At 48.5% G+C, this 25,889-nt stretch overlaps 3 protein-coding genes across 9 annotated transcripts in view; 2 read left to right on the forward strand and 1 right to left on the reverse strand.

The window, feature by feature from the left end:
• The first annotated feature begins 81 nt into the window (after nucleotides 1–81).
• On the forward strand, nucleotides 82–4,658 carry HAGHL (hydroxyacylglutathione hydrolase like). The gene is made up of 8 exons (XM_064520059.1): nucleotides 82–291; nucleotides 702–766; nucleotides 902–1,019; nucleotides 1,689–1,797; nucleotides 1,916–2,019; nucleotides 2,110–2,211; nucleotides 2,296–2,375; nucleotides 2,477–4,658. The coding sequence occupies exons 1-8, from the start codon at nucleotides 187–189 to the stop codon at nucleotides 2,640–2,642; spliced, it is 849 nt and encodes a 282-aa protein (XP_064376129.1). The 5' UTR covers nucleotides 82–186; the 3' UTR covers nucleotides 2,643–4,658.
• Nucleotides 4,659–5,194: 536 nt separating this feature from the next.
• On the reverse strand, nucleotides 5,195–19,373 carry CIAO3 (cytosolic iron-sulfur assembly component 3). Of its 2 annotated transcripts, none has more exons than XM_026095213.2 (11): nucleotides 19,224–19,373; nucleotides 17,599–17,694; nucleotides 16,048–16,191; nucleotides 15,574–15,706; nucleotides 15,067–15,201; nucleotides 14,605–14,723; nucleotides 13,393–13,522; nucleotides 13,079–13,151; nucleotides 9,052–9,189; nucleotides 7,788–7,945; nucleotides 5,195–6,662 (listed from the first exon to the last, which is right to left on the reverse strand). In XM_026095213.2, exons 1-11 carry the CDS (start codon nucleotides 19,287–19,289, stop codon nucleotides 6,424–6,426), a joined length of 1,431 nt encoding a protein of 476 aa, XP_025950998.1. In that variant the 5' UTR covers nucleotides 19,290–19,373; the 3' UTR covers nucleotides 5,195–6,423. The 2 variants fall into 2 exon arrangements, with proteins under 2 accessions (XP_025950998.1, XP_064376128.1); XM_064520058.1 differs by lacking the exon at nucleotides 19,224–19,373 and adding an exon at nucleotides 17,897–18,469.
• Nucleotides 19,374–19,405: 32 nt separating this feature from the next.
• Nucleotides 19,406–25,889, forward strand: part of MSLN (mesothelin) — a 39,071-nt gene continuing 32,587 nt past the window's right edge. For 2 of the 6 annotated variants that reach the window (XM_026095166.2, XM_064520057.1), the window contains exons 1-3: nucleotides 19,693–21,200; nucleotides 21,307–21,506; nucleotides 23,271–23,615. The gene's annotated coding sequence lies outside the window, so the exon portion shown is untranslated. Of the gene's footprint in view, nucleotides 19,668–19,692; nucleotides 21,201–21,306; nucleotides 21,507–23,270; nucleotides 23,616–25,889 lie in introns of those variants that run through there. The other 4 variants (XM_026095168.2, XM_026095172.2, XM_026095169.2 and 1 more) reach the window with 3 other exon arrangements.

A 25,889-nucleotide genomic window follows, 5' to 3' on the forward strand; every position in this document is an offset into this window, starting at 1 on the left:
ACCCGCCCCCGCACCGCCCGCCGCGGGGAGGGACCGGCCGCGCCGCGCCGAGCTCCGGGCGGCGCCGCCCGCAGGTAGCGGCCGCGCGGGGCCGCGTCTCGCGTGGGCTCCGCGGGGGGGGGAGGGGAGGAGGCGCGGTCCCGCGTGGGGCCGGGGCCGCCGCTCGCGCTGCAGCTGCCGCGGACCATGAAGGTGAAGGTGATCTCGGTGCTGGAGGACAACTACATGTACCTGGTCATCGAGGAGAGCTCCAGGGACGCCGTGGCCGTGGACGCCGCCGTCCCCAGGCGGGTGAGCGGGGCGGGGCCCCGCGCAGGGGCCGGGCCGGGGCCGGGGCCGGGGCCGGGATTTGGCAGCGTTGCAGCCGGTACCTCCGAGGCCTTTCGGGTCCTGGGCCGGGATTATTGCAGATCCCGAAGGGAGCGGGAATAACCCGACGCGGAGCTCGGGGGCGGGTTTGGTAGAGGAGGGGGCTGCGGGGGCCGGGGCGCGATGGGGGCCGCCGTCCCGCCGCACGCTGCCGTCCCGCCATGTGCCTCGAGTGCTCGCCGCCCTCCTCGACGGCTCCTTCCTCTCGGAGAGCGGGAGCAGCCCGTGGGGGCCCGGGCAGCGGCGAGCTCGAAGGCGGCCGCACGAGCACGGCGTGAGCGGGGCCGCCGGACGCTCTGCGCCAGCTCCCTGCTCTCCGCGCTTCCTTCTAGCTCCTGGAAATCGCCCGGCGGGAGGACGTGGCGCTGCGGGCCGTGCTGACCACCCACCACCACTGGTAAGCGGGGCCGCTGCCCTCGAGCGAGCGCGGCGGCCGGGGCCCGGCGATGCCCCTGCAGCGCGGCCGGCGGGTCGGGGGGCCGTGGGGCGCCCGCAGCACCCACCACGCTGACGCCCGTCGCCGCCGGCGCAGGGACCACGCCAGGGGCAACGGGGAGCTGGCGGAGCTGTGCCCCGGCCTGCGGGTGTACGGTGCCGACGAGCGCATCGGCGCCCTGACGCACAAGGTGGCCCACGGCGAGGAGCTCGCGGTGCGTCGGGGGCTCCGGCGCGCGCCCTGGGCGGCGGCGAGGGGGGTCGGGCGCGGGACGGGCAGGGGACGTGGGCTCTGCGCGGGAGCTGGCACCGCTTTGCTGCGCTCTGTGGCCTGGCTGGTGGCTGCGCTTCGGCTCCGGGTGCCGCGGGGTGTCCGGGCGCATCCCGCCCCTCCCCATGGAGCCCCAGGAGGCTGCGGATGCAGCAACGTTTCCCCGGGGCTGGGGGTGAGACGTGACCTGGGGGAGGCACCGGGCCCCGTTCCCGCACCACCGGGCCCCTTTCCTGCACTGCGCAGTCATTCCCGCACCACCGGGCCCCGTTCCTGCACTGCCCAGAGTCATTCCCGCACCACCGGGCCCCGTTCCCGCACCACCGGGCCCCGTTCCTGCACTGCCCAGAGCCATTCCCGCACCACCGGGCCCCGTTCCTGCACTACCAGCCCAAGTTCCCACACCGCCAGCCCTGGTTCCCGCACTGCTGGGCCCGGTTCCCACACTGCCCAGTGCAGGTGGCCAGGCTGGACGTGGGGAGGGAGCGGGGCCCCGCAGCAAGACCGCACATGTGAGCCCGGGTCCGAGGTTTGGGGAGGGCCCAGCAGGGAGGTTTGGGGTCCCGGCGGGGAGGTTTGGGGTCGCGGCGGGGCCCTGACGCTGCCCCGGCAGTTCGGGGCCATCCGGGTGCGGTGCCTCCTGACGCCCGGCCACACGTCGGGCCACGTCTGCTACTTCATGTGGGAGGACGAGTCCCCGGACGCTCCGGCCCTCTTCTCAGGTACCGCGGGGCGGCGGGGGGCGGCGCGGAGCCCCCGCTTTGCTTTCGGGCGGCCGCGCGGCTCGGCCCGGCTCCGGCCGCGCATCCCGCAGCGGGGCCGGGCGCTGTGTCCCCGCAGGCGACACGCTGTTGGTGGGCGGCTGCGGGAGGCTCTGCGAGGGCACGGCCGAGCAGATGTACGCCGCCCTGACCGGCGTCCTGGGCGCCCTGCCCAAGGAGACGGTGAGTGCCGGGCCGGCGGCGCCGCGGGGACGGTGGCACCGGCGCCGGGAGCGGGTTGTGCATCTGCGGCGTCTCCCGTGGGCCTTGCAGAAGGTGTTCTGCGGCCACGAGTGCACCGTGCGCAACCTCAAGTTCGCCTCGAAAGTGGAGCCGGAGAACGAAGTGGTGAAGAAGAAACTCGCCTGGGCCAAGGTGGGCGTCCCGTCCCCCCCCCCCGCTCCTTGGCACCGCCGCCCGCGTCCGCGGGATCCGGGGTGACGCCCGGTGTCTTGGCAGCGCCGGGACGACGAGGACCTGCCCACGGTGCCCTCCACGCTGCAGGAGGAGTTCCTCTACAACCCCTTCCTGCGGGTCGCGTAAGTGGTGCCCAGCAGCCCCGAGCGGAGCGGAACCCCCCCGGCCCCGCTCCCCTCCTCTCGTCCCCGCGGCGCCGGAGCCGAGCCGGTCTCCGTTGCAGGGAGGAGCCCTTGCAGAGGTTCACGGGCAAGACGGACCCGGTGGAGGTGCTGAGGACCCTCCGCGCCGAGAAGGATCGCTTCAAGAAGCCCAAGGAGCGGCCCAACCCGCAGGCCCTGCTCGCGCTGGAGTGGGGGCTCCTGAGCCCCTTCCTGGAGAAGAAGTGACCCGGCGCAGCCGCGCGGCCCCCGATCCCGGCCGGCTCCCCGCGATGCCCACGGGGCCGGGGTCCCTCTGGCAGCAGCTGCGCCCGGAGCAGGACGAGGGCGCGGAGGCAAAGGTGATGCACGAAAGAAACGCCGTCTCCCCCATCACCGTGGGGCTTGGGGGTTGTTCTGTTTTTCTTTCAATAGGACAAAATAAAACCCTGGGTCAGGACTTGCACCGCGGTCGCTAACTCGCTGGAGCCGCCGCGACCGCTCGCGCCTTGCGGATGCTCCGGAGCAGCTCGGGCCCGGAGGGAAGCGCCCAGCAGCCCGATGGCTTTTTACACCGCTGCCGCTCTCCGGGGGAGCAGAACCGGGGCCCGGAGCAGCACCGGGATGTTGCACCCGCTCGGTGCCCAGCTGTGCACAGTGGAGGATCGCTTTCGGCTTTTCTAGGTGCAGCAGTTGTTAGGCAGCAACGTGCTGCCGCTTGTCCATTACGTGTTATTTTTCTTTTTCAAGACAGCTAGGAAATTGGAGAAGGGAAATGTTTTGGATGAACCTTATATTTACATTGCCGTTTATTTAGAATAAAAGCCAGAGAGCAGCTGGGACCCTTAAACCTCTTCAGCTTGCAAAGTTCTGAGCTAAGTTTGTGCAATGTCGGGACTCTTTTTTTTTTTTTAAAGTTTGAAAAATGTGCGGAGCTTTTATTTTGCAAGTGATGGGGAGGTTTATTACAAAACTGAGCAGTGTGAATTCCTTTTTTGGGGGGTGGGGGTGGGGGTGGGGGTGAGAGCTTGATGGTGCCTCTGTAAATAGCTGTGAAAATACCTTTGATGGGGCAACTTTTGAGCAGGTTGCTCCGTATGGGACAGTGATACGAGTCTCTGGCTTTCTTTTTGCATCGAAGTGCAAAGTGTGTGTGAGTAATTGTCTTCGCGTTGCTGAGTTTACACCTACTTTGCACAGCTGGAATGAAACCACAGCGCAGCGACGAGAGGCCTTGGCCCCGTAACCCTGTGCTGTACGCTGCCTGTTTAAGCAGCGCTGATTATCAGCTTTACAGCTCCTAACACTGGACTAGAGTTGACTTCAGGATCCTTCATGTGTGGACTATGAATTTAAATGAATTTCTTACCACTAAAGCCTGGTTTATGGCCATTTCTTCCATTGCTAGAAACTTGACAAGTTTGGTTTTTTTTAAGTTGCATTGTTATAATTTACTCTCCCCCATGGAGGGGGGGGGGATTGATCCTGCTGCACAGGTTGTCTCGGTACTGGAGTTATTCTGTTTGGACACACTGGTACAGGTTGGTGTAGCTGCTGCACCGACCCGCACGCGGCTGTCCCCAGGGAGTGCCTGGGTGCTCCCTGGCCGTTGAGGTGCGCTGTGAGCTGAGGCACACGTTTTTGGGGGGAAAACAGGGTTCTTGAACTGGCATCGAATTTGCTAATTTTTGATAGCAGTAGCAGGGAACGCAAAGGCTGGGAGAAGGTCAAGCTGGTCTTGACACCATGGCAAGGACAGGCGCTGGGAAGGCCCAGAGGAGCTGCAGGCGGGACGGGACGGGACGGGTCCTGCGCGCAGGGTCTGCTGGTGCCCTTAGCAATGTGTGTGCCGGTAACCCGGGAGCTGGAGAGCAGATGAAACAGATCCCCAGTTGTTCAAGCTGCAGCTAATTTAGCTTTGTTTATTTGTGTGCTTCTGGCCTGACATGCATGTTCTCAACTAAACTGAACGTGTTTCTTCTGCACTGACGTACAAAGTTTATAGCCGCAGGACTGCAGCTACTCTGCATTAGCACTGGAATTTCTTGCTGTAGTTAAAAACCTTATGAGTTTGCATAACACTGTGCATTATGAAACTATGCATGAAAAAAGGGCGTTGACGAAAACTACCAACTGGCTTGTAAAAATGGATAGGGAAGGGCAGGTGAGCAGTGTGAGAGTCTTGCCTTATGAACACTGTGAACTCACTAATTAATGAGCAACACCTGAAATTATAACGTTTTTAATTAAAAACATTAAAAAATATCTTGTATGTTGTTGGCTTATTTTTAGTAGAGACTGGCTGAGGCTTTGAGAGGGATACAGTAATGTGTTGTCAGCTAAGCTGTTCTCGGAGGCAGTTCAAGGTCTGACAGCTTTGCTGACGGGCATGAGCTCAAGGTCCACAGTGACTCAGTGACTTATCTTCAAAGGGCATCTGAGCAAGGTTTGAATCTGGGCTAGGTGCAGCAATCACTTCCATCTGTTTGTGTCTACACTGAAGGAACAAAGCCCTGTGACAGCTTTATTCTTGGTTTTTGTTCATCTAACAGTGCTTTCTTCATAGTCCTTCCTCATACAGCAGTAACCGGGAGGAGAAATATTTTGAAGGGAGAGAAGAATGTGATTTTTAAGTTCACATTCACTGGCAGCTACAGCAGTCACAAAAACAGATTCCATATCTGACTGCATCCCTTCCCCTTGAATTCAGGTACTGCTGCCACTTCTCCCACTGTAAGCTCTCCCTCCCCAAATACGTTGACACTTTGGAAAAACTTACAGTCAAATTAAGAAAGACCAAATCAGTTATTCATAGTTTTTTATTTTTTTGTAAATAGTTCTCAAAATACCCGTATATAAAAATACACACAGCAAGACAAGTGCATTTCATCTCCAATAATGAAACCCCAAATCTGTTTCACATTCACAAGGCTCTGGGCAAGGCATCTTGATACACTGCATGAAACAAGGCTGTATTTCTGCTAACCCCTTTCATTGTTCTGGTAAACTCCTTTTTTGTAATGATTAAATCTCACAGCCTTCTATTACTCTATTAACTTTTGTAAAGTAACAGCTTTCAGAGACATCAAGGACGGTTTGTTCTTTGTGGAAAGATGGCAATAAATTCTTACTTGAAACACTGCAAAAAATGAGTTTGTTTTCTCTGAATTTAAGGATATTATCCACCAGTAAACTACTGTTGAGGTGGGGGTAGATGTGACAGTTCTGTTACTCTCTGTACTATGTATTTAGAGAGAGAGAGAGAGAGAGAGAGAGATGTATAATTGCCCACAGTTATAGATGATTATTACAATTAAAGGAAAAAAACCTTCAGATTTTTCTTCTTAAACATTCATTCAGGTCACATTTCAGCAGGCAATAAAACAGCCCTTGATCTCATGTTCCTCACATGATTCCAGGCTGCTGGTACCCACTCCATTTGACAGTGCAAAGATCCTGCAGCTGGACCTCAAGAGCATCCAGTTGGGGGCAGTGAAATGAAAAACAAGAATCCAAGGTCTAATTAGACCATTTCTAACTAAATGAGGATGTCCGAAAAAGAGACAGCCATACGACTTAGTGCTGTGAAAATACAGCAAGGCCTGGACTAGCAATACTCTGATGGAGCATAAAGCTCATCTCAGTGAGGTCACGGTCTACTGCAAGGCAAATCCTTCAGTACCTAAAATTCATCAGTTCTGATAAAAGTAGGGGTTGTATGGGGAGGCCAGGTATAGTTCATAAAGACTGTCTAGAGACTAGGATGCATTACTGCTTCTTTTAACATGTATTTTAAGTCAGTGTTTGTTTTTTATTCCCATCATTTCAATAATTAAAAAGCAGTAGGAATTAAGATTACCTGCCTACATACACATTACCTTCTCATCACTAATGCTAGACACAAATTATGGTCTCCTAGTGATGACACAGAACTTCAGCTGTCTTCTGAGAATCTTAAATACAACTGAATTAAAAAGGCACTGAGTATCTCTGCATGTAGGCTTCACAGATTTGCTGCCAGAGTCATTCTTCACCATTTGATATTAAATCCAGTGCCCGTTTTCTCCACTGCATGGTACTCCGTATGCAGTGCTTTTGCAGCCTTTTCTGAATCCATGCCACCTAGCCAGTGTTCATACAGCTCGTTTACAGTCTGATTCTTCTCTGGAATTTCAGTCTTGAGAGACTCATACAGCTTCTCAACTTGCTGAAGCCAGTCCTTGCTGGATTCACCTTCTATTTTGATCTGACCACCTCCATTTAAACAGCCTATGTGCAACAAAGAAAATGTCACTGAGTTTAGAAATTACTTCAGCTCTATCAGAAAAAGCTCCCCAATAATTAAGAAAACTAAATCCAAAAGTTAGAAGGTGTTTGTATTGAACTTACTCTACAGCTGAGAACCAAGTTTCAGAAATGAAAACACCCTTATAACTGTGTTTTCCTCCCCAGTTATCTAACAGCAGCAGGGCAGGCAGTGGCCCTAAAGGGGAGATTATTGGCCTGATGTGACCCATGCTAATTCAGTATACGGCCCAGGTGTGAGTGGAGAGCTGCCAAGGCATGCTGGGAAAGCACCAGGGAGATATAAGATACAGAGGGCACAAGCAATTGTGGTTCTTATTTCGCATCTCTAGAGAGGGCTGGAATGCAATTCAGGCATGAGCAGCCTTGGTGTCTCAGCTGAAGGTAAGATAAACATTCTTGGGTGCAGTTCTGGATTTGCTGTTCTGATGTAGATGGGATCAAGGGGTCAGACTGTGTAATGTGTAGTTGCTCTCAGGGGTCTGTTCTTAGTATTGAACAACCTTGTGAGCCAGGAGTTGTACAGATCCTCAGGGAGAGGATGTTGCCCAGAGAGAGTGAAGAAGGGCAGCTCAGTGTCATGCTGGCACTGTGTTCTTGTCTATCACAAGCAAGCCAGAGCTGAAATGTGAATTGAGCTGCCCAAGCTTTCTACTGGTAGATCTGAAGAGAAATGGGAGGAAAAAAAAAAAAAGGCTTTACAGAAAGTAGAAAAGAGAGGAAAGTAAGTAGAAAAAGACCTTCCTCACCAGCCATAGCAAGTGCTCTCTAGAAGCATACTGTTAACTTCTGTAAACAGTTTACAAAGTTAGGAGGGCCTCCTTGAAAGCATTAGTTGTACCAGTGTCAATATTAATTTTTTAACTGTAACCACTTAACTCCTGAAGAATTACTAGCTTCTAGATAAAAAAATACATCCAAACAACTTTGAAATCTTGATGCAGTGACTATCACATCTTAAAGGTCTGAAGGCTTTGCTACAATATCCAGGATGTGAGAAACTGCCTGTGTTCCTTGTACTTCAGTGACAGTTTCATATAGCTTCCTACAACTATGAATTCTAACAGTGAAATTCCTGTGTGGCCTTACCTGATGGGCAAGCCATGACTTCTACGTAGTGGTAAGGTGATTTCCCTCGTTTCAGTTTTTGCACTAAGTTTTGTATGTTTCGAAATCCATATGCCAAAGCAAACTGGAGCAGGACTACTCCATCCTTTTCCAGCGTCACCTCCTGGAAGTCCTTGTTTCTGAGGAACAAAAGCAAACAAAATGTCTTATCTAAATCAACTTCTATTAAACTTCTAAAAAATACTGTGCTGAAACTAAGGTCTTTGCCAAGTTTTATTCAAGAAAAGTGTCCTAATTCTTTGCCCCCCAAACAAGTCAGATGAAAGAACTAGCTTACAAAGATTTAGTTGTATTAGAAGCTACAATCTTTTTTGGATCCTGTTTGAGCACCTTTCACATGAATTGAGTTTGCTGAAGAACACCCACACTGAATAAATCCTTAAAATCTAGGCGAACAGAGCTCAAACAAAAAAGTCTCATTGTGATGGGCTTTCTGGGTTGGCTTCAGCCAACTTACACATCAGTGAGGCCTTTCAAAGAAACTTTTTAAATCGTAGCTGGTCATAACACTAGAGAGTAAACCAGTATTGAAGGTTTCCCTACTCCTAACATCACTGGAAATAGTTCTTCCTGATAAGAAAATAAGCAATTTATTTATTTTGTATTTATTTGCTTTTTTAAGTATCCTGTATTGAGACTGCTGGGGACTATTTCTATCTCCTAGACCAGAGAATCCTAACAATCAATATCACTGATTAGGTATGTAATTCATTGCAAAAAGTACATTAAGGTTATACCTAGGAAGCTAGTAGGAATCTTGGTTTAAATGTGCCTTTTATGCCCAAATTCAAGTGACTTGTTTTACTTTGTCTTACCACAATATGATTAAAATGGAACCTTAGAGTCCTGACACCTGGTTTTCTGTTCTGTGATGGTTAGATTAGTAATGAATCTACTTCAGTGATCTGATCACAGGTGAGAGCTCAAATCCATATGAGCCCTGTTTTCTAAACTACTCTAGAAACTGTCTGCAGCTGGATGCTGGGAAAATCCACCAGGCCAAAATAAAGTGTGTGGGTGGTGAAGGGGCTAGAAGTCTCCAAGGGAAAAGGCTGCACAGAGTGCTGGCTGATTTACTGCTCAGCAACTGTGGGAGTGAGGCGCCAATTCCCATGGCTTCAAGTAAAATGTTTAACATTGCAAAGAAATTTTCAGCCATCAGCAAGATAACACAATAAACAGAATTGCAATAAAAATAGTGCTTTATGTAAGACTAACTTCTTACTTTAAAGGTTTGTACTGAATTGTATCCACTTGAATTCCAAAAAGTTCCTTTGCTGCGTACTTGTATATGTGCTCCAAATAGCCACCAGAACCACCTCCCGAATGGCTAGTGAGCTCCTCTTCAGTAACGCTGCTAAACCTGAGGGGAGGAAAGAAAGAGAAGCTGTTTTAGAGGACCTTCAATAGAATGGCCAGCACCAAGTCCATTGCTCTTTGAAGCGAGTAAGTTCGATCATGTCAATGCTGAAATAGCTTCAGTACTACTAAAAGCATTATGTTGTTAGCCCTGTGAGGTTTTTGATAGTAGACTTGTTCACAGAGCAAATACAAAAGTTCATGGAATTCAAAAGCAACAGAACAAGCCATAGATTAGTTCCCCTAGAACTCCTGGCCTTTCCCTTTCTCCTGGGAACTGACTATTTATAGCTTTAGGGCTCTCTCTAGATTTAATGCTGTGCTGTCTAGCGTGCTTTGGATAAAGCTCAGTGGAAATGCTCCATCACGTTCCAGGACAAGGCCTGATCTACACACTGCAAACTTAATCTTGCCAGGCAATTCCCATAACAAAAATATGTTTGGGAAGACCAGAATGACATGGGCAATTATCTGAGATATCTAATTAAACATGTGCTTTCGTTAGCTTCCTAGTTAGTATCTCTGTAAACAGCCTGGGTTATACTTCATTATTTTTCCCCCCAATTTCTAAGTATTGATGGTATAGAACTGTGCAATGCATACTTCTTCTGGAGAACCCAGTCTAGGAGGAGTCCTGTCTCAGCAATGAAACATTTCATCAGTGCTAAAGCTTTCTGCAGCATAAACACCTGAGTTCACTACTGAAAGCTCTAGTTCTGCATTACAACACAATTTTTGAAACCAGCAACTTTAGATCTGGTTATTGGGACATACCAAAACACTTCTGGGGAGTGTTAATGCTATAACTACAAGCATGGAGAGATGATATTTGTGTTGCTCTGGTTTCATATGCTTAATAAAATTTATGTAACAAGGATGAACAAAAATTAATGATGCCAGGGCATTTGCTGGCTATCTTCAACAGAATCTTCAAGTTCAATGCATCTTTGTCCAAACTCTGCTAATAAAAGTTCTGCAGTTCAAGTTCTGCACAAGTAATCCCATCTCACTGATATGCCAAAACACACCAACTATTCAGAGGTCAAGATAATGTTTCTTGAGAACAGCTCACCAGATGGAAGGCACAACAATGGCTTTTGTTATGGGAGAATAATAAGATGGGGGATATGCTTGTAAGTGCTCATCAGGCAGTGACACTTGCATTCTTCGACTAACAGCTGCAGAAGGGAAAACACTTGAATTCAGGCCAAATAATTTCAAGTCAAATCAAAGATGTTGCCTCTTGCAGATAATATCTCAGCTTTATAAGAACTACAGGAGGCAGCACTTTAGCCTGTAATTGCTTTCAGAAACTATTTTTAATTCAGTCTTGTTTACAGGAACTGCGATTCATTAATGAACGTTTCAGTGTGTCTGGCCTCACGTACTGCTACTCTCTGAAAATGAGGCTGCCAGTAAAGTTTCAGTGCTGCTTGGAGCAAACAGTTATACCAGCATAAGTCCTGAGATTTCTGGCACTTTACCTCATTCTTGCTGCCAAATGTAATAACCTCTTAATGGGCTTTTCCACGTGCTAGAGGATAAGTAGAACAACAGCCATTGGACTGCTTATTTTAATGCTCCAAGTTCTATGGAATACGTGCTGTTCATAACCAGTCAATTTACCAAGTAGGTTAAAGCTAGCAAAAGGTCATAGAGGCACTTTATCACCACGAGCATGAGGCTAGCGCTCAGAATGTACTTCTTAGAAGTTAGCCAGAGATATTTATCAAGTAATTAGACATTTTGTTCTGGGTTATAACTGACACTTCCATAATGTTATTTCCTAATGGATTCAAACACTTCAAAATCTTTCTCGATTTTCTGTTAATTGTGCAACAATAGAGCAGGTAGAATTGAAGTGCTTGTTTACATGGGTAACTTTTAAAGTTGTACTTCTGGGACTTAGCTATGCAGACATTTATTATAGCTGAAGATACTTTTTTTCATTTTTGACGTGAAAACAATTTGAAAGAAAGCTATGTCAGAAAAAAAAGATGCTTGAAGATGGAAAAAGTGTCTGTAGATAGATCTGTGCTAGTAAAACTACACTGCTTTCCATTCATACGCCAGCATATACTGGTATAACCTTCCTCAGTATACAAGCCTAATGCCAATGTTAAATATGTTCACATCCATGCTACAGTCTCAAAGTTCCTAAAGCTCCCCAAACCTGTCTGAAGCACTTCAGTTTTACCAGTATTCCAGCTTTGCATCATCTGGTATTATTTATGTCACCCATATGTTACAAGGTAGACGTAACAAAGAAACAAGGTCAGCCATAGCCATAAGTAAATGGAAGAGTGACTCCTGGCTCAATTTACTACCCTTAAGGAAGTCCTCTCTCTTCTTGAGCATGTGAATGAGAATCTGTTCAGTTCTACAGAAATGTTCATCAGATGCGTACCTATTGATCCACTGAAACACAGCAGCAGAAGAAAAGGCTCTGTGCATGCATATTATTTTAGATCTTTTTAAGTCTAGTTAAGAATATAGAACTAGATATACAAGAAAAGGTACTAGTTACAAATCTCATTTAGCCTTTTTTAAAAAAAAAAAAAAAACTAAGCAGACATTTAATTTAAGGGACTGGATTGCAATAGGCAACCTCTATCGCCTAGTCTCCTTTTTTTTCAGAATAACAGTGACCAATTTTCATAACTATTAAAAAAATAAAACTAGGAAATAGGCCTCTTGCAAGGGCACTTTCCTCCACAGCTCTGTCAAAATACACTGCTCAGACAACTCTTGAATAAAGGCTGCCAATGGCACTTCGATGTACTAGATAGTCTTAAACCCTGTTTAGAGATAAGCCAAATTTAAAAACAGAAGAACTGAAAATAGACTAGTGCCACATTCTGCTCATGGGCTATCTGCTGCATATCCGGTGTATCAAAATCCCTCCTTAAAAACTTAAGGTGCCTGAGCACTAAACTTTTGGATTATACACTTAATCTCTTACAATTTGTGAAGGTCACTGTACACAAGTCACTGTATATGTAGCCCTTCTGTTTCTTAAGGTCACTTTGCACATTAATAAACAGAAAAGCTACATAACGAGTGCTATAAAGTCACTTATAAACTGATGCAGAGAATGTTTTTTTTTTAATGATCAGTATGGAACCAGCAATTCAGATGAATAAAACATGATTTTAAAGTTTCTGTAGTAAGTTAGGTCTCTGTGCAGTTGTCCTTTAGCCAGATGTTAGTTTTCAGTTAAAGCACTTAAACATGTGCAAACCAGACGAGGCTTTAAGATCTCATGGTGGTGTGTGTGGGGGATGGTGTCTTTTGTTTTTTAACAAATAAGGACTCCTAGAGATCTTAGCTGAAGTGACCTAAATATTTCTTGTTTGTGCTTTACTACTAGAATCCTTACAGTAGCTTGGATAACCAGGAACAGTTATAGGCAAACTGAGTACAATGCAGTAACAGACTTCTTTGCGTTAGCAAACTTTTCTCACTGATTTAGATTTTTTTCACTTAAGTTTGCAGATACATTTTTTGTGAGATTCCATCAGCTATACTGTAATGTGTTTAAAGTAAGACCGCCACCTGCCACGCAATTTATACTTCTCTATACAATTATATTACTATTATACTCTGAGCTACTTCTGGCAATTTACAGTGAGAGCAACTAATCCTTGGGCTACTAAAACAAATCTAGAACAAAGTTTCAGATTCTCCAAAACTGCAGATTCAACATATTCTGTAGATTATTTTATGCACAATTGTACTGATTCGAAATCAGTGACACAAAAAAATGAATCAAATGCAAACACATGCAGCCTTATGTAAAGTAGAATGGCAGTGGAAGAGCAAATTCTATTGAAGAACCCAATATGGATACTGGGCGAATATGACCAAAGACACAAAGGAAATTTTGTTCTTACATGGTATCCAAAGGAACAGGATCTACATCTGATAGAGATATTCCTTCTTGTTCCAACAACCTTAGCACTTCTCCTGAAGCAGAAACACAGGTAAAAAACTCTTGTTTTGGAGATGAAGGAAAACAAAATCCACCGATCGGTACATAAACCTACACTGGCAAACTTTACCAGGGCACAATTTGCATTATTAAAATGAAACCAGACAGCAATATCCATGCATTACATCCTCTGTCAGAGACATAGGATTATAAAAAACAGCGAACACCTCACTCAGGCTTCCAGAAATTAGCTAGACTACCTCTGGTTCCACTTACCTGTAGTGATTACACAGTCCACATCTCGAGTTTGGTACTCTTGGTTGAAAAAGTCTGGCCTTGAAGCCTCTAGCTTTTTGTCATAACAGGGCATTACTGTTACATGGTATATCTGGTCAGGTCTTAAGTGCTGGAAGAAAGATAAAGCTGTGCAGTTGGATTGGTCAATATTAAACTCTTGAGGGAGACTTTTCCAGGTACAGATGAAATTGATGATACTAATGCCACCCTGTCTCTGGAAATACTCTCCTTTATTACTTGACCATGAAGATGTGGGTTTTTTCTTCTCACAGAAACCAATTTTAGTTTGTAGTAAGTTTCAACAGTATGGTCTTTTACTCCTTTTTTCCTCCCCCTTTTGCTAGCGCACATGATCCAGACAAAGTCAGTCAGTGAAGAATTCCTAATTATGCAGTTAGAGGATGCACTTCCTACACATTAGTAAAATCCAGCCCCTGCATCAGCAACTAACAACTGGAGTCAGACAAAAACATCACGACCATCCAAGAAATGAGTCTAGGCCAAGGAAACAAGTCTCTGACTCAAGGCCATTGTTTCAGTATCTTGTGCCAAATGTTCTCAGTAGCTGCCAATTTTTTTAACAAGTATGCAGATGTCAGCATTTATTTAATATAAGCGTTAAACCAGTGCTTGTTAATGCACAATAAATCATACAATCAGAAATGGTGCTCAAGTTTCTCACTTGACAACTCTGGGCTATTAGTATGACTGCAGTCTTTAAATATCAAATTTATATCTGGAGAGGTTCCAAAGGTTAAAGGGGGAAAACAGAACTAAGTCAAACTGAAACAGAACATGAAGTTGGGAAAGAGCAAGTAATATTTAGACAAGACATGATCTGCACGTATGCACTGACTGAAGTTTTGTTTCAGAGAGGATAATTTATTTTAAGTTATTCATCATCTTTAAACAATGCGAAAATACCACACAGAAGTGAGATGGGAGCACATTCCTGAATAATACACAAAGGTTTTAAATAACCCATGAAGCACGAACTTAGTGTTACTGCCCCAACTGCCAGCTTCTCGTTAGATAAGATGGAAGCGAGAGAGATCCTGTCTTTGGCATTCTGCAAGACGTTTTTTACCTTTAAACTCTAGTGTAAAACATGTAGCAACATTAAAAAGAAATCAGCCTAAGTGTTCAATTTTAGCATTTGGCCATTAAGCATAGTACACTTCAGACCCTCACCTGCTGCTCTGCAAAATGGCCCTTGACCAGGGAGCCCATGACCTGCTGTGGAGACTTGGCAGTACTGATATAAGGAATGATGAAACTGCCATGGGTCTTCTCAGCATAGCAGATCCAACCTGAGAAGGACAGTGTAATTAATAAACAGCTGCAGTAAACTAAAAAACAAGCATCCCTCTTCCTCTTCCCCCGCCCTCTGACTTACTGCTCATTAATTACTGTTTTCAGTCTCATTTCAGCACAGAAACAAAATAAGACTAATTTTAGAGAGATCATTAGGTATCTCTACAGATCGTTACTGTTACTAACATCAAGATCTCTTTGTATTGTAAAGACAGTAATCCCTTCCTCATTGGTAAATTTATCCATGCTAACTCTTCTGATCAGCTTTCTGAGTTTTCATGTTCTAGTGTGCTATTAGTATGCCATATTACTATTTCCATAACGAATTTAATAGTATACCTGGACAGGCAGAAGCTAGCATGGGCAAAGCCTTTTTGTCTTCAGATTGCTTTCGAAAGCGTTTTACAAACTCTCGTTGGCTCTCCAGTAGGCTGAAGTTTCTTGAGAAAGTTGTATCAAATACATAGTGCACACCTAGGCAGTACAGCATCTGTGTTAAAATCCACAAGAAAGATGCAAACAGCAAACTACAACAAAAAAGCCTCCAACCAAACTGGGTTAAAACTGCATGTCTCTTTACAGTTTTGGATCTCCCCAGTTGACAGTGATCTTTTCCCTAGCATGTCAGCATAAGACATTAGCAAAAGTGACAGGAGGACAACAAATCACTTAAAGTTCCTTCCTTCTATCACTCTGAGTTTATTATGCCACTGAAGTCGTAGACAGTTTACATTTCAGCCAATATGAGTTATGAAACGTTACATATCTATGAGGAGGTTATTCATATCACCCTTGTGCATTCATAAAAGTTATGCTTAACATATACCCCAGCAGTCCCACACTTGCCTAAACTCTTTAAGAATGTGGTCAACTTCTTTGCTGTTTCCAGAACATTCATTTTACATCTTGCAGCTAGGGAAGCTCTGGACTGTGGTGAAACAGATACCACTACCAACTTCTGTTCACTGGGAGCTGCAGTCTAAAAAACAGTAAGCAAAATATCTTAACTGTTCAGAGAATATTAACAGGTACATACAGCACTTTTAGCACACTGGAAATTCAAAAAATATCTCCCAGTGTTTTGTCCTTACCTTTCAAGTCATTAACTTGCTATATTAAAGGCCCTTTCCAAAGCTATGATCACTTAAAAAAAATTGTGGGGGGAAAAAAAACATGCACTGCAAATCTGCTCAGATTCTTCTTTCTTGGAAATTAATTTTTACATGTGCTGTTCTTCATGCATGCTTTTGCAGATGCACCACACTAATCTATGAAGACTTTCAAACTCTGCAGCCTACCTAGCTGCTTCTTGCCACCTACCTTGTTAAAAGTCAGCACTTTGTACAGCTCCTCATGGCTCTGCTGAGTGATTAAAACACTCTCTGCTGATGTAATGCAGCCACTACAAGCTAAACAGTCATTCAGAGTAATTTTGGCCTTTTCCAGTTTTTGTGCGCCTCCATCCTAGAAAGGAACAGATCAGACTCAGTCCTGATCACAGGCCAGAAGTAGTCAAGTAGTTGTTTCCCATCTTTACTACATATAGTAGCAAAGATGTTGCCCTTTTCAGCCTCTCAGTTTATCATTAAAAAAAATCCTCTGAGTAAGATGATGAAGACGACAAATCTCTTTGAAGCTTGTTGATTTTTAATAGGATTGTTTGAGAGTATACACTTTCCCAGAAGCAAATGTGGTCTATCTCGTCTGCTTTTTCAACCTGTGCATGGCAGAAGACTGAGGTTGGTACGACTGACACGCCATAGATTGTAGCTGCTACTTTTAACCACAAAACTGAAGACTGCTGAGATCCCAAGCCCTTAAGCAACAATCTCCAGTCTGCATTCAATGTTCTGATTAATGCTAGAGAAAGCATGCCAGCTCTGTCACCTATGTCAGATGTTGCTCACGTTACTGAATTTTACTAGGGCCGTTGCTTTGTAGGAATCTTGAATTTCACTCTTTTTAAAGAGATTTTGTAGCCAGGCAAAAAACTCACTAAAATTATTAATCGTTAAGGAATATTCTGCAATTGTTCTGCGTGCAAAACTTACATGGACACTGATGGGAGAACTGGGTGGCACGTCAAAGGGTGTGTGGCATGGCATTGGAAGGAATTTATATTTTTTTTATTACTTGACCTGAATAAGTCAGTTTTGTAGTGAGACTCCTCTTTAAACATTACTTCTCAGTAAAGTCAGAAACAAACTGAGCGAAGTACTGTTAAATTAAAAATTAAAACTATGAAACCAGACTGCTTTAAAAATGCTGTATTGCCCTTTGTAAGGCAAAAAGTAATCAGTGGCCTGAAATTAAAACCACTGTCTCTAGATGACATCCCAGTTTGGTTAACTAAGGAATGCTGAACTTCTCTCTGTAAGTATGAAAATAGTTCAGTACAACTTTACATTAATTTGGAAGCAACAGGCTTATGAATTCTGCATGCTACTTATAAAAAAAAATCAGAGCAAAAAGTTACAGAATATCTCAATGAATCTTTTTGTGACTGAGCACTCCACTGTATGATGTAATAAGAAAAAGCATTATCTCAAATAATCTAGCAGTCCAGGCACTTGAGGACTTGATGGCAAGAAAAGGGACTTCTCACCTTATCTGCTCTTACACTGAAAATATACATTAATGTCTGTGTTTGAGAGCATAAAACAAAAAGGCAGTCATGAAATTAGAAATATTGCTTACAGAGGCGGGTAATTACAACCTTGGGCTCTAGAAAAAGATGTGAGAAGGCTGATGACAAGAGCAATACTTTTGTTACATCTTGGTTCCCTAAGAGGCAGTAAAGAGCTGGAGCATTTAAATTCAGAGCAAGATGGTTGCATTATATGTTACCCAAGAATCAAAAACCACACATACCTGATTGATCTGAAAGTAGCTCCCATCTGCTTCAATTCTGATCTTAGCTGCTGCTTTTCCAGGATTTTTTTCAACTTTGACAGGTTTGATACATTCCTGAAGCAGAAAGCAAGCCCAAAAGTGAGCAGCTGAGAGGTGTGGAAGGGAAAGCGTAGCAAAAATGTAATTGAAACTAGAATGATCAAAAGCCGAGGCTAGTTCAAGAGTGAGTGCCCCTTATTCTACTGTAAGGTAGGCTGCATTTTACTCACCGCATATCTAACCACCACGGGAAAATGTAAAAGTAAGAACAGCTCACCCCCTTTTTACAGAAGGAACACTTTTCCAACATCACACCAAAGAGAGAGGGCACTTTTGCTGTTGCTCCCAAGAAGCCAGCTGTGCTTTAAGGAGCCTTGAAAAGAACAGGGCCTTGCCTGCCAAGTCCTCTTCTCCCTAAAAGCCCTGCAGATCATGCATTCTTCACTGCAAACTTTAACCAGTGGAGGCGTGGTCACTACAGGCAACATGTGGCTAGTGCCAGTGAAGGGTCTTTTAATGTTGCAAGGAATCTGACGACTTCAGATGGCCTGCTTCCAGCCTTCTGCATTGTTTTGGGATGCAGTCCCAAGGGCGTTTTCATACTGTGTATGATTTTTATTGGTTAGGCACCTTATGTTTCCTTCTCCTCCTCCTCCAACTGGAATTCTCCTTGCCTTTTACCATCCTTTCTCTGCCAGAGTCTTCAAACACTTCTCCCCCTGGGGTCCAGCTTTACTAACTCTTTGTTCTGAATAGCGCAAGATTCACAGACCACTGGGAGCAAGTCCTTAGGTCTCCTCAGTTATGCTCCCTGCATAATAACAATCCAAAGGATCGCTCTGTTTGAAACACAAAAGCGGGACACACTATGTCAAAGACTTCCCTTGGAAACCCAAGTACTGCAAGGAGAGTTAACGGGATTTGTTGTACTCTGTTCGGCTGCTCTCATTTTGCGATAGCCGTCGGCTCTATTTGCTGTCAGCAGCCATCTCTAGGGTTGCGCTTCTTTTGACTGGGAACTTTGCTAGTGCTTGAAGACTCTGACCAGAAAGCCTTGCCCTGGCCTTGCTGCTCGCTGCCACCTCGGTGCCACCCGCTCCTGTACGTGGGCAGGGGAGTTTGTGCAAGGATGAAGCGCGTGTGCTGGGTCTGGGACCTTGGTTAAGCTTTGTTGTTGTCTTGTTCTCTCTCTCCCTCCAGGTTAATACTTAGGCGGCTGTTCGCGGCCCCAGGCCGGGTGAGCGTGGCTGGCTGCGGGGCACACGAACAAGGCTTTTCCCCGGCCGCTTTTGCGCTGACCGCGGAGCTGCTGCCCTCGAGGACCCCTCACGCCGGCTGGAGGCAGCCGCCAGGTACCTCTGTGCTTTCGCCGTTTCCTCTGTTCAGCAGCAGCGGCAGAAGAGCGGGGGGCTTTCGGGAGCGGGCCGGGCGCGGCCCTTGCGCGCTACGAGGCGTCTCCCAGGGCCCCGGGAGCGCGGCAGGGCCTGCCCCGCCCGCCCGTCCGCAGCCGCGGCCCCCGGCCCGGCGCCATCTCCCCCCCCGGCCCGGCGACGGTCGCAAGCAAGAGCGCGCCCCGCCCCGCCGCCCCGGCAGCCCGCGCGCACCTGGGAGGGCCCGATAAAGTCGTCCAGGTCGGTGAGCTGCAACACCCCGCTGAAGGGAGACGCCATCACGGCCGACGCCGGGGAGCCCGCCGCGCCGCCGGAAAGCGAGCCGCCGCGCCGCCGGAAAGCGTGGCGACACCGGTGTCGCGAAAGACAGCGTCGGCGGTAGGCGCGCGTGCGTGAGCGGCGTGAGGGGAGCGCGCATGCGCGGGGCGGGCGCCATGATGGCGGCGGGGCGTTTGAGGCGTTTGCGGCGGGCGGGGCGGCGCTGGGCGCGTCCCGGTGTCTGGGCTGCAGCGGAGCGGTGTTGGGCCGCGGCTGGCGCGGGGGGAGGAAGGCGTCGTGGCCCGCAGGGCTCCGGGCAGCGCCGGGCCCGTGCTGGCCGCTGTGGGGAGCGGGGCCCGGCCCCGGCCCCGGCCCGGAGCCGTTGGGGCCAGGGCAGAGGTGCGGGGGGAGCTGCCGGGGCGGGGTCGCCGCCTGGCTGGGAGCGCGGCGTCTTCCCGAGCGCCCGCGCTGGCCGCAGGTTTCCCGGGGCCCGCGGCCTCTCCGGGGAGGCTTGCGAACGCGGGCTCCTGGGGGACGCAGCCCGGTGCCTGTTAACGGGTTTTGTTCAGAGACGGGTCTCTGCGTTTTTGCAGCACAGGTGGAAGTTGCTGCGTGCTGTTATGGGCAGAGAGGCCTGTTGTTTGGGGTGACGGTTAGGTGTGGGCAGAGTGCAAGGAAACAGTGGCCGTGTTCAGGGCCCGATCCTGACAGTGCCCTTGGAATTTTGCCTTGCTGCTCCACTTTACGGTGTGAAGTTTGGGCTCTGGAGAAGGTGCTTTACCAGCAAGTGCTGCAGGCTGTGCTGGTTTCTGTTTGCCTTTAGCATCCAGCAGTGGCCTGTCTAGATTTACGCTGACAAAAAGGGACCTCTGAAGAGAGTCCATGTGCTTCAGTGCTTTGTAGCTTTCTCTGCACTAGGAGCCCTTCGGGATAGGTAGGATATAATGCATCTCCGCAAAGAGTGGTTAGTAGCCAGAGCGGGAGAACGCAGTGGAAACTCTGAACCGTGTGTTTTTTCATGTATGTTGTTGCACTTCCAGTTACAGGAGGTGCTGAAATAAATATTGAGCTTGCAACAAGTTCTTGGCTAGGAGATGCCACTGCAAAATGTGGGCATGATATTTCTTTCTTGTGCTAAGCTATTCTTTTTCCGTTCAGTGGGAGAGAGTCTGTCCTCTTGCATGTATGGAATGAGAGTCTTTTTTGTGCCCTTCTGTTAGGCATATCTAAACCTTTTGGCATGTGTTTGTATGAGAGGTTGTTATAAGGGTGGTCTGGCTCTGAAGAGGCAGCAGGGCCAGTGCCTGAGGTGAGAAAAGCTCTAGGGAGTCCTGCTGAAGAAGCGAGAGCCAAGAGTGGGGCCTGGTGAGCAGAGGGCAGCATATCGCTGCGTCCCCTTGGCTGCAGAGCTGTTGAGATTGACAGCTTTTGCTGCAGAGCGAGAGGGCTCGTTGTCTCTGCGTGTGGTTCCCGGGCGATGCTTATGGAAATGAATACTCCAGAAATTCCCTCGGTCCCAAAAACGGTCAATGTCCATAGGCCTTGGCGCCTCCCAAGAGCAGTTATAAGGATGGTCTGGCTCCAAAGAGGTAGTGGGGTCAGTGCCTGAGGTGTGCGAGAAGCTCTAGAGAGTCCTGACGGAGAGTTAAGGCACAGACTCCTGATGCGGGTGAATCAGAAGACCCTTTATTGAGGTTTTACACGTACGCTTATACCTGTATAGATTCTTCATGCGTAGCCTTCTCACTTGCGATTTGTTGAAGATCATTGTCCATACGTCTAGCTCTAGCCTACACCCTTCTTCCTCTGTCGAACTGCCTGCTAGCTCCTCCACAGAGTCCTGCTGAAGAAGCCAGAGCAAAGTGTGAGGCCTGGCGAGCAGAGGGCAGCATTGTCCCCTTCTCGGCTCGCTGAGCCCACCTGACCTCTGAGGTGCAGGGAGCCTGAACTTTGCTCGGGGGGGGGGGGGTTCCAGGCAAGTACCAGTGCTCAGGATTGACTGGGATGAAATTTAATGGTAGCTGTTTGCTGCTTCCAGGCAGGTGATCAGTGAGGATGTTCTCAGCACACCATCGACGACTGACTCTCTGCTCTTCCTGCATCTTGCTTCTCATCCCCTGCAGCTGGATGCCCGCAGTAGCGAAGTGGCCTCGGAGGCTGGGGACGATGGTCCCGAATGTGGCGTCTCGGAGTTGCGTATTTGGCAGGGATGATAAGCCTTGCTGCAAAACCAAGCAGGTAAGAAGGCAGGTGAGGTGTGAGCAGAAGGTGTTTCCCAGCTCTTGGTAGAGCAAGGGTGTGGGTGTGGGTGGTCAGAGAGGGAAAGGGGCTCTGGGAAGGCGCTCGTCAAAGCCCAAGTGGGGCTAAGGCCCAGCGACAGCGTGGGCGCAGAAGCGTTTTCCCCGTTGGCTGTGTACTGGAACAGCATGCCTGCAAAGCGTGGCGTTTGCCTACCAGTGCGGAAGGCAGGTGAATATCTCACCTGAGGCGCAGCAGCAGCAAACTCGTCAAGGGAGGCAGAGCCGTTGGAAGGTGTCTGGCTCTACAGAGCGAGCAAAAGGGTTTCAGCCATGCCGATATGCTCCAGGAGTGCGGGGCCGAAAAATAGGCAGGCTAGCTGGGTGGCCGTGAGGTCGTCGCTTAGATGGAACTGCAAAAGCCAAGGGACCCCATCAGAGAGAAGCCAAACTTTGCTATGAGAGAGAGCCCTAAGGCGTGGAGTTGGCTGAATTGCTGGCCTTGTGGCGGGGAGCTGTGCTGTGCGTGGGGCAATGTGTCTTTATTGGACTGGAGCAGGCAGGAGAGGACTCGGCCTCGCGCGTGCCAAGGGCTGTAGCAGAGCAGGCTGCGCAAGCTGAGAGGGAGCAGAGGTGTGGGTCCCTTCTGAGGTAGAAAGCAAACGAACCCCAGTGAAATCAGCCACGAGTCTGATGAAATCTTCATAGTGAGCAATAGCTGCGAGTGCCGCCAAGTTGTCTCGCAGCCAGTCGAGGTTTCTTTGGTGGTCCCAAGCCCACGCAGTGCCTGCGGCAGGAGAGAGCTGAGGAGTCGGAGGGTGGCCTTCCCTTGTGGCTTGCTGGGAAGGCCGGGCCCGCCAGCTCCCTGTTTGAGTGTTTGGTTCATCTTACCTGTGGCGGCGTGTTGGCTTTCGAGGAAGGTGAGCAAAGTGCTACAGCTGCCTTGCAGATCCCTGGGCAGCAGGGATATGTATGCCTGGCTCAGGGCGGACACGCTGGGGAGGGAAGTCACATGGGAAAGGTGTAATTGTTGCTTTAGAGCTGGTGCCACTAGTGCTGTAGCTGGGAGGGATGCTGGGGCGGGGAGAAGAGGGTTGCCCAAAGGGAAAAGGGTGGGGGGCGAGCGAGAGGGGGAGGGAGGGAGGCCCTGGGTGTTGTGAAGTGGGACAGTGCTTTCATTCCTCACCAGATGAGGAATGAAGGGTGAGCTGTGCCATGGCAGCATGTGAGAGTTGGACTGTCAGGAAAGGGGGAAGGTAGGAGGAGACTGGAAGCCCTTGTTGTGGGCCCAGCGCTGCTGTTGGTTTGTGCTCCTCCTTCCCTGGGTCGAAGCAGGACTGTGGTTGGCAGCATATTCTTTGGTGCTGTGTGTGGCCCAGTGGTGACTGTGTGTGGGGGGTTTCCTTCCAGGACTGCCCGCTGGAGCTTATTCTAGGGCTTAATCGACTTTCTTAGCCTGACTCTTTCCTCTCGCCTCTTCCTGATGTCTCTTCCTCTTACTGCCCCTGGTGGCGCCGTGTTACAAATGGGTGGGCTCCCTTCGGTTTGGAAGGTGTGATAGGTGACTTTGTAGTGTGTTAGCAACTGTTTTGGCTTGCTTTGAGCTAGTTTTGACGGGAACGTCGATCTGAGCCTAGCTGTGCTGTGTTTGCCTGCTGGCGCCTTTCTGAAAATACTGCTCTCGTGCAGGGATGTTCCTCAGCAGAACACAGCCCCGAGGGTCCCTTTAGCGTGCGCTAACATCGGCCCTTTTCATTTTGTACAGAGCGAAGCCGCCGCTGCCTCCCCCCTTGCATACTCACAGAGCTCTGAAACTGTCGCTGCCAGCAGCACGGCTCAGGAAGCGCTTGATGTTCTCTTTGCTGGCACTGAGCAGGAGCAGCGCGAGTCTGGCAAACAGGAGCGTCCAGTGGGCAGGGCTGAAGGCTGGAAGTTCTGCCTCCAGGTCTCCCATAAACTGGAAGAGCACCTGCTTCCTCGCCTCCTTGTCCTGGAGGTTGGTGAGTGCCAGCTGCAGGAGAAGGGAAATGAGGAGCCGTGAGCAGACAGGATTCAGAAGGTCGTGCCAGTGCAAGGCCAGAGGGAGTGGCATTGCCAGCAGTGCCTCTGGGTGAGTGCCAGAGAGGGGAAGACACATCTTGGCTGTGTCCTGCGAGCCTGCCCGATGGGCAGCCGAGACCGCAGGGTAGGCCGGAGAGCGTCGGCAGGCGTCCCTGCACGGCGCAGGCTCCCCGCTGCAGTGCTCGCCGAGGGCGCTGCAGGCCGTGTGGTCGCTGGCCCCTTGTGACAACATAAGCGCGGGCAGGCCCGGGTGTCGGTTGGGAAAGGGCAAGTGGCCGTGGGGATCAGCCTGCTGCCCGGGGCCCCGAGCACGAGGTTTAGTAGCTGTGCTTGGTAGGAGCTCAGCGTTGCCACGAGTGTGTGCTTCCGTACGGCCCAGGCGTTAGGTCTCGGGCCCCGAGCTAAGCAAAATGCACCTTTCATTTGAGTGAGACCCATGCGTTCTTCTTTAAACTCACCTCAAACTCCCAGCATCAACCAGAGCAGACTTACTGGTCCTGTTCCAAAAAGCAAATGTGTCATATTGTACATGGAGACTTTCCACAAGGGACTGTGAATCCCAAGTCAGAGGCTTTTGGCTCGGGCCCTAGGGGACACTGACCATGCACACCACACATTGCAGCACATGGTGTTTCCAAATGGTACTCACTTAAATGCAACAGTTAAATGGTAGAAATGTCCAAGTCCCACATCATAATCCTGCTTCCTAATACCCCAAGAGCCCACTGAATTAACATAGAGTATTTGATAAAGCTGAACTAAAAAAGAACGGGGCACTTTGAAAATATTCTAGAAAACTCTGTTATGTTGTTATGTGGTGATAGGCCATTACACATACAAGTCTATCAGGAGAGGGTGAGAGTTTTTTTGTTTGTTTGTTTGTTTGTTTTGTTTTGTTTTTTTTTTTTTGCATTGTGGGAGATTACTACAGAAGCATTTGGTTTTCGGCATTTGGTAAAGTGGCTTCTGCGTTGCAGAATCCAGTCTGGTTGGTGGAAGGCCTCAAAGTTAGCCCCAGCCCTCGTGCAGATGTGTGGCCTGTGGCATGGCAGGTCTGGGGCTCCGGTGCCCTCGTCTCTGCTTTGCAGTGCATTACCTGGCTATAGTGTTTTACCCGGTTGTGAAGATGCTGCGTGCTTGTGAAGCCACCTTTGGGCGTGGGAGGTCCCAGCTGGTTCCTGCCCTGCAGCGGCATCAGTGTTAGAAGGGCGTAACGCAGAACGCACTGCCCGCAATTAAAAATCAATTGATGACTGAAATCTGGATCAAATCCAGTGAGAAGCTGTTTCACATTTTCAGCAAGGATTGGCTGAAGATGGACATGTGCAGCCTAATTCTGAAGGCCCTCAGATGCTGTTGAACTTCTCTGAGCAAGGCTGTTTCCCAAGTTTTGTGAATTCATGGACTTGTTCAATGTCTGATTTGCAAACTGTGGCTTTTTTTGAACATTTTTTTTTTTTTTTTGGCATTTGGAAGACACTCACACAAGAGACTCTTGCCAAGCAGTGTTTTATTTTAGGGATGGAGAAAGACTTTTTTTGGCGGGGGGGGGCACATGAAAGGGCAGTACATTGTTAGATATGTATATATGTAAAACTAGAGGATAAACACACACCATGGAAAGATTCACAGTACAGACTAAAGAATCATGGTATTAAGGAGGCTAAGCCAGCAATAGTTACAGACTACAGGGTGGTTTTTTTTTTTTTTTTTTTTTTTTTTTTTTTTTTCAACAGTAGTTAAATCTTTCCAGAAAATAGCCATTCCAGACATCTCTCAGTTTCCCTGTCTAGGCTCAAATTAGCTTTGACATTAATGCCAGTCCATCCCACTTCAGTTTGACATAAGCTATTGCTCTAGCATGAAAAGAAAACCATAGAGGCAGATTTCTGCTGTTGTTCATCTGATGAGTCACTAGCAGATACTCATTCAGGAGGAGTGGACTTGCCCGGGGATCTGGGCGCTGAGCCAGGGGAATGATGGCTGAGCCGTGGTCTGTATGGAGGGGGCTTGTGATGGGTACATGTGGAAGTGAGTCCTAGCTAACAGAGTCTGAATTTGACCTGCTCTGTAGATATGGTTGGATTTTGGTATTTCTGTCCGTGAGAGATTGTTACAATTCAAAACATGGCATTTGTATGAACCAGAGTGAAAGCAAATGTAAAAGAACTCATGGTCGAGAAATTACCAGAAATGAGTAACATTTGTCCTGAATGTTTCCAGTGGAGTTTCCATCAGAACGGATACTGTTCTGTGAAGTCTTCCAGTGTGATCACAACAGCTATTTCCCCATGACACCCCCGGTATCTGACTTAGCAGAGAC

This window comes from Dromaius novaehollandiae, chromosome 14 (assembly GCF_036370855.1).
Source record: "Dromaius novaehollandiae isolate bDroNov1 chromosome 14, bDroNov1.hap1, whole genome shotgun sequence".
NCBI lineage: Eukaryota > Metazoa > Chordata > Aves > Casuariiformes > Dromaiidae > Dromaius > Dromaius novaehollandiae.

Excerpts from the sequence above, each read along its gene's own strand:
- HAGHL (XM_064520059.1), top strand. The coding sequence starts at position 187 with ATGAAGGTGAAGGTGATCTCGGTGCTGGAGGACAACTACATGTACCTG. Across the intron at positions 767-901 it reads CTGACCACCCACCACCACTG|GGACCACGCCAGGGGCAACG; the intron begins GTAAGCGGGGCC and ends CCGCCGGCGCAG. Across the intron at positions 2,020-2,109 it reads GCGCCCTGCCCAAGGAGACG|AAGGTGTTCTGCGGCCACGA; the intron begins GTGAGTGCCGGG and ends TGGGCCTTGCAG.
- CIAO3 (XM_026095213.2), bottom strand. The coding sequence starts at position 19,289 with ATGGCGTCTCCCTTCAGCGGGGTGTTGCAGCTCACCGACCTGGACGAC. Across the intron at positions 16,192-17,598 it reads GCTACTTTCAGATCAATCAG|GATGGAGGCGCACAAAAACT; the intron begins GTATGTGTGGTT and ends GTTCCTTTCTAG. Across the intron at positions 6,663-7,787 it reads AGTCATGGCTTGCCCATCAG|GCTGTTTAAATGGAGGTGGT; the intron begins GTAAGGCCACAC and ends TGTTGCACATAG.